The sequence below is a fragment of the Berghia stephanieae genome, chromosome 11, assembly GCF_034508935.2.
Source record: "Berghia stephanieae isolate SIO BIC M18660-M18661 chromosome 11, UCSD_Bste_1.3, whole genome shotgun sequence".
Lineage (NCBI taxonomy): Eukaryota > Metazoa > Mollusca > Gastropoda > Nudibranchia > Aeolidiidae > Berghia > Berghia stephanieae.
Window position 1 is genome coordinate 15,861,937 of NC_088370.1, and position 7,500 is coordinate 15,869,436.

The following is a 7,500-nucleotide window of genomic DNA, read 5'->3' on the forward strand; positions in this document are numbered from 1 at the left end:
TTGTTGTTACCAACATAAGTGCCTGCTCCACTCACTTTTCTGAATTAAAAATTCACCCCATACACCGGAGCATACTCAATGTCTCAATCGTTTCTATGTTATATGTTTGTGATGAGAATATTGGCTATTAAGCTTAACTGCTGGTCAAAATTACTTCGCGATGGTGGCGAACGAATCGGCGATCTCAAGAAGTGGGTGAGAGAGGGATCTAGAAATGACTTTGGTTTGAAACGAGTATTTTTGTGTTCGTGGATAGCTCACACGGTAGAGCCACGCTCTCACCTGCCAGGCGGAGTTGTCGTACCAATAAGATCGCAGGTTCAAACCCCACCACCGCCGCGAAAAAAATTTTTATTCTCTATTATCTTCTGGCACTTTTCTACTCACTTCATATCTTGTTGTTACCAACATAAGTGCCTGCTCCACTCACTTTTCTGAATTAAAAATTCACCCCATACACCGGAGCATACTCAATGTCTCAATCGTTTCTATGTTATATGTTTGTGATGAGAATATTGGCTATTAAGCTTAACTGCTGGTCAAAATTACTTCGCGATGGTGGCGAACGAATCGGCGATCTCAAGAAGTGGGTGAGAGAGGGATCTAGAAATGACTTTGGGTTTGAAACGAATATTTTTGTGTTCGTGGATAGCTCACACGGTAGAGCCACGCTTCTGCCAGGCGGGTTGTCGTACCAATAAGGTCGCAGGTTCAAACCCCACCACCGCCGCGGAAAAAATTTTTATTCTCTATTGTCTTCTGGCACTTTCTACTCACTTCATATCTTGTTGTTACCAACATAAGTGCCTGCTCCACTCACTTTTCTGAATTAAAAATTCACCCCATACACCGGAGCATACTCAATGTCTCAATCGTTTCTATGTTATATGTTTGTGATGAGAATATTGGCTATTAAGCTTAACTGCTGGTCAAAATTACTTCGCGATGGTGGCGAACGAATCGGCGATCTCAAGAAGTGGGTGAGAGAGGGATCTAGAAATGACTTTGGGTTTGAAACGAATATTTTTGTGTTCGTGGATAGCTCACACAGTAGAGCCACGCTCTCACCTGCCAGGCGGAGTTGTCGTACCAATAAGGTCGCAGGTTCAAACCCCACCACCGCCGCGAAAAAATTTTTATTCTCTATTGTCTTCTGGCACTTTTTACTCACTTCATATCTTGTTGTTACCAACATAAGTGCCTGCTCCACTCACTTTTCTGAATTAAAAATTCACCCCATACACCGGAGCATACTCAATGTCTCAATCGTTTCTATGTTATATGTTTGTGATGAGAATATTGGCTATTAAGCTTAACTGCTGGTCAAAATTACTTCGCGATGGTGGCGAACGAATCGGCGATCTCAAGAAGTGGGTGAGAGAGGGATCTAGAAATGACTTTGGGTTTGAAACGAATATTTTTGTGTTCGTGGATAGCTCACACGGTAGAGCCACGCTCTCACCTGCCAGGCGGAGTTGTCGTACCAATAAGGTCGCAGGTTCAAACCCCACCACCGCCGCGAAAAATTTTTTTATTCTCTATTGTCTTCTGGCACTTTTCTACTCACTTCATATCTTGTTGTTACCAACATAAGTGCCTGCTCCACTCACTTTTCTGAATTAAAAATTCACCCCATACACCGGAGCATACTCAATGTCTCAATCGTTTCTATGTTATATGTTTGTGATGAGAATATTGGCTATTAAGCTTAACTGCTGGTCAAAATTACTTCGCGATGGTGGCGAACGAATCGGCGATCTCAAGAAGTGGGTGAGAGAGGGATCTAGAAATGACTTTGGGTTTGAAACGAATATTTTTGTGTTCGTGGATAGCTCACACGGTAGAGCCACGCTCTCACCTGCCAGGCGGAGTTGTCGTACCAATAAGGTCGCAGGTTCAAACCCCACCACCGCCGCGAAAAAAATTTTTATTCTCTATTGTCTTCTGGCACTTTTCTACTCACTTCATATCTTGTTGTTACCAACATAAGTGCCTGCTCCACTCACTTTTCTGAATTAAAAATACTACTACTACTACTACTACTACTACTACTACTACTACTACTACTACTATATCTTCTACCACCACCACCACCACCACTACTACTACTACTACTACTACTACTACTACTACTACTACTACTACAACCACACTACTCTTACTCCCACCAACACTTAAACATTGTCATATCGCTCCATACAACTATAGACTCCTGCACCATCCAACAACAACCCACCTTTATCAATATATTTCTATTATCTATTTACACCGTAACACAGACAACGACTGCTCTACAAAAACAACATCCACGACCGTAGCTGAGACGATAAGCGTGGAGACTGTCAAGAAAGATGACGCGCAAGGCATATCGTTCAAGAATCTCCCAAGAAGAAGCAAAGTGCTGTTGTTGATATGTTCCGTGGCAAATTTTGCCTCTTGCCTATCATACGCCGTTCCTTCACCATTTTATCCTCAAGAGGTAAATGAAATGGCAGTGGGAGCGATCTATAAATAGAAGATGAACGAAGATGACGTCACTCTGGTCTTTGTTATTGGTTTTGCCATCTACGTTTATGAGTAGTTCTCACTAAACTGTATGAACCAGACTATAAAAGTTCATGGTTACACAGAGTTTTGTGTGTTATAGATAGTATGCTAATAAATAGAGGTGCCTAAATTAAATGAGTCAATAAAATGGAGATTAAGATAAAGGGAGTAAATCTGACTCATGAATGAACAACGCAAAACAAACGACGTTTCGGTCCTTGGCCTTTTTCAAGTAAACACAGAATACATATATATGTATATTAGATTGTCATAATAATAATGGCGAAAATGTTAACAAAGACCCGAGTGACGTAAACTTTGAACTATCTATAGATAGAATGAAGTTGACGTCAATCCGGTCTTTGTTATTGCTTATTGCCATCCGCGTTTATGAGTAATTCTCACTAAACTGTATTAACCAGACTATAATTATTTCGCCTATATTATTATGACAATCTAATATATATATATATATATATATATATATATATATATATATATATATATATATATATATATATATATATATATTCTGTGTTTACTTGAAAAAGGCCAAGGGCAGAAACGTCGTTTGTTTTGTGTTGTTCATTCATGAGTCCGATTTACTCCCTTTATCTTTATCTCCATAAATGAAATAACAATGGGAGGTGATCTATAGATAGTATGCGCTTGGCTAAGAAGTTCACAACATTGCCATCCTGACGTATAACGGACCAACACACAAAACTATGCGTATCCTTGAACGTTTATAGTCTGGTTAATAAAGTTTAGTGAGAATTACTCATAAACGCGGATGGCAATAAGAAATAACAAAGACCTGAGTGACGTCAACTTCATTCTATCTATAGATAGATCGAAGTTTACGTCAACCCGGTCTTTGTTATTGTTTTTGCCATCCGCGTTTGTGAGTAATTCTCACTAAACTGTATTATCCAGACTATAAAAGTTCATGGTTACACACATTTTTGTGTGTTGGTCCGTTATTCTTCCGGATGGCAATGTTGTGAGCTTCTTAGCCAAGTGCATACTATCTATACCTCCAGATGGGTGACTAGTTATCACAAACATACTCATGAGTTATGCTAAGTAAAATGACAAGTTGTGACGTTGGATATTTCTCAAACTGTGAACACTTTTCACTACGTCGGTCATTTTGATCACACTTTGTTATGTGACCAATGACCTCGAGTACATGGGAAGGTAATATGGATAATCCCCATTGTTAATAATCGACGCTGTTGTGAGTCATTGTGTAAAAAAGCCTTGCACACGCTCACTTTTACAAGATCCACTATAATACGATTCAATAGTCTGATGTCACGTCGCCTAGCAACGGCGGCCATCGTGGTTCTAAACAAAGAAAATCGGTACTTTTTATTCTTCATGCTGGCTAGAACGTTACATATGTCTTGTAATCAGAATGTGTAAAAGTCAAAACATGATCAGATTTATAATGTTTTCTCCTCTGGATACGCTTTTATGTTTTTCGGAGAAGTATTTCATAAGGGCGTCCGCCTTTGTTCCGATAGTTTAGAGCCTGTTACTAAGTTACCATGCGTCATTTCAAGAGAAGTGATGTCACGACTGTTGAAGCCTATTAATAACACCCAGAAAAAAAAACAACAACATCAAATATCGATCGATTAAAGTGACCCTCATTTTGTCACAAACACAACAATAAAAAAAAAAACAAAACAAAAACAAAACAAACAAACAAACCGAACCTGGAACTTCCTCGCTTTAAGCACATTCAGGGGATATTGCTCTTTATAAAAGCTCACGGGTTTTTGTTGTTGTTGTTGTTGTTTTTTATTTTTTTATTATTTTTTTTTTCTATTCCAGGCAGAGGAGAAAGGCTTGTCCCAGGAGATGATAGGGTTTTTCTTCAGCGTCTACGAAGTGATAGTCTTCATTACGTCACCGGTTTTCGGCCTGTATGTGAGTATTGACGGTATGGATACTAATAATAATAATAATAATGATAATGATAATAATAATAATGATAATAATAATAATAATAATAATGATAATGATAATGATAATAATAATAATAATAATAATGATAATAATAATAATAATAATAATAATAATAATAATAATAAACTCCCTTTATTCATACCCAAGGGGAAATTTGTCTTTATGGTTTATTCCAAGTGAAGACTGAAATAACCCAGGCGCCAGCCGCAGTGCAGCGCCGCAAAGTGAGCTAAGGAAAGGTGACTTGCTCAAAGCCACAGAACGAGGCGGGGAGTCGAACTCGGTACCTTTTGGGTACGAAGCGAAGATCGTACCACTGAGCCAAGCCGCCCCACAAGTTGACGTTATTCAGGTCTATGTTATTGTTTTTCGCAAGTCATTTTATGAGTTAGTAGTTAGCGCAGTCTGAATGACGCTTGCTGAGAATTGTGTGATTCAGTCACAGATTCTTTAAAAACCTTGATGACTATAGCTGCTCTCTCAATCCATGTTGTTAATTGTTTCCATTGATTATGGTCCGGGGCCAGAGTTTTGAGACTGTCAAGATCCTGTGAGTTTAGTACGGAGGGCACTGCAGTTTTTCTTAGTTCTTCAGGGATTATTAATTCGTCCTCATTTGAATCTAGAAGTTTCTGATATGTGGAGAGATCGTTTTATTATTATTGTTATTATTATCATTATTATTATTATTGTTATTCTTCTTCTTCTTCTTCTTCTTCTTCTTCTTCTTCTTCTTCTTCTTCTTCTTCTTCTTCTTCTTATTATTATTATTATTATTATTATTATTATTATTATTATTATTATTATTATTATTATTATTATTATTATTATTATTATTATTATTATATTATTCTCATTATCATTACTATTATTACTCTTACCATCATCAACAGCTATCTAAAATAGGCCCGAGATTCTTACTGCTATCAGGAATCCTTGTGGCCGGTGCTGGATCCATCATATTTGGGTAGGTGTGTCATTTTCATCTTTACACATTCATCATTTCAATGCCGCTGTGTGGGCTCGTGGTTTCGCACTCGCCATTGGGTTAGAATATAGTAGTGTGGAGCCTGAGTTGGCCGAGGCCATTCGAGCATCGGGTTGGAGCTCAGCCATCGTAAAGTGATAGCCTGACACTGACCGAAAAATGACGTCAGAATGCCAGTCTTTTGCCACAAAAGTAAACAAATCGTGAGTTCTATTCAATAGTTCAACCAATGAAATAACTTGTTTCCATGAGCTCTACTAACGACAACTCACTAGACGCGACAAAAACCTAAAAAATGACGTCAAACTGCCAGTCCTAGAGGGTTCTTGTGTCAGGCTATATTATGTTAACGATGGCTGCGGTTAGAATAATATAGTAGTGTGGAGCCCGAGCATTCGAGCACCGGGTCGTTATGTTATAGCCTGATACTGAAATCCAAAAGGACTGGCATTTTGACGTCATTATTTGGTTTTTGCACCGCCGAGTGACTTGCGGTTAGTAGTGCTCATGGAAACAAGTGGTCCCATTGGTTGAACTATTGAATACAACTCACGATTTGTTTTCTTATGTGGCCAAAGACTGGCATTTTGACGTCATTTTTTGGTTAGTGTCAGGCTAGAAGTTAACGATGGCTACGGTTGGAGCATCTAGTTGAACGGTGTGTTGTGACGAAGCTTCCGGGAAGGGTTTGCGAAGGTGCACGAGTGCGGTAAGGAATTTGCGGATTGGGCCGATCGTCATAACATAGTAGTGTGAACACCATTAGAAGCTGCTGCCATTGAGTTCGAGTCTCTCTCTGAGCAGTGCATAGCTCAGTCTCTAGCTACTCCCTCTCTTCCTCCCACTCCTCCTCTCCTTCCTTTTCCTCCTCCTCTTTCTCCCCTTCCCTCCCCTCCTCCCTCTCCTCCTCCTCCTCCTCCTCCTCCTCCTCCTTCTTCTCCTCCTCCCTCTCCTCCCCCTCCTTCTTCTCCTCCTCCTCCTCCTCCTCCTCCTCCTCCTCCTTCTCCTCCTCCTCCCCCCTACTCCTTCTCTTCCTCCTCCCTCTCATCATCCTCCTCCTCCCTCTTCTCCTCCCCCTCCTCATTCTCCTCCTCCTCCTTCTCCTCCCTCTCCTCCTCCTTCCTCTCCTCCTCCTTCTTCTCTTCCTTCTACCCCACCTCCTCCTCCTCATCATCATCATCATTAGATTCATCTCCCTATAACAACACCGATAACAAAAACAACAGCAATAACAACAGTAACAGTAAACAACAATATTAACAATAACAACAGCGACAATATCAACAAAAAAAACAGCACTACAAACAACAACAACAACAAACCACCCCCACCACCACCACCACCACCACAACCAGCAGCAACAGCAGCAACACAACGTGACGACAACCAACAACAAGAACAAGAAGAACAACAACAACCACATCACCACCACCACCAAGAAGAAGAAGAAGAAGAAGAAGAAGAAGAAGAAGAAGAAGAAGAAGAAGAAGAAGAAGAAGAAGAAGAACAACAACAACAACAACAACAACAACAACAATCAAAACAACAACAACAATCACAATAACAACCACTTCACCACCACGACAACCACCAACATGAACAACACCACCACCTCCATCACCACCACCACCACCACCATCAACAACAACCACCATTATTTATTGTCCACAGCTATTTAGGTCAAAGTCCACCAGGCGATGACTTCCTCATCCTGAGTCTATTCAACAGAGGATTGATAGCCATTGGTTACTCAGCCTTGGTTACGTCCATGCAAGTCATCGTACTCAGTGAGGTCCCTGGGAACGAGGGCCTTGCTTTTGTAAGTAATACGGAATATATATATATATATATATATATATATATATATATATATATATATATATATATATATATATATATATAATTGTGCGACTATGTGGTCTTGTGGTACACTCGCTTTCGGATCGGAAGGTCCTGAGTTCGAGCCTCGCTTTGCGCATTGTTGAGTT

The 7,500-nt window shown here is 39.9% G+C and overlaps 2 protein-coding genes across 4 annotated transcripts in view; one reads left to right on the top strand and one right to left on the bottom strand.

Annotated features, from left to right (window-relative positions):
* Positions 1 to 7,500, bottom strand: part of LOC144957010 (kinesin-like protein KIF13A) — a 352,589-nt gene that overhangs the window by 290,145 nt on the left and 54,944 nt on the right. The window lies entirely within an intron of this gene.
* LOC144957075 (MFS-type transporter SLC18B1-like) overlaps positions 1 to 7,500 on the top strand; it is a 45,352-nt gene that overhangs the window by 22,204 nt on the left and 15,648 nt on the right. The window contains exons 3-6 of the mRNA XM_078888041.1: positions 2,280 to 2,479; positions 4,390 to 4,485; positions 5,418 to 5,491; positions 7,184 to 7,331. Coding sequence (XP_078744167.1) covers positions 2,280 to 2,479; positions 4,390 to 4,485; positions 5,418 to 5,491; positions 7,184 to 7,331 — 518 coding nt within the window. The remainder of the gene's footprint in view (positions 1 to 2,279; positions 2,480 to 4,389; positions 4,486 to 5,417; positions 5,492 to 7,183; positions 7,332 to 7,500) is intronic.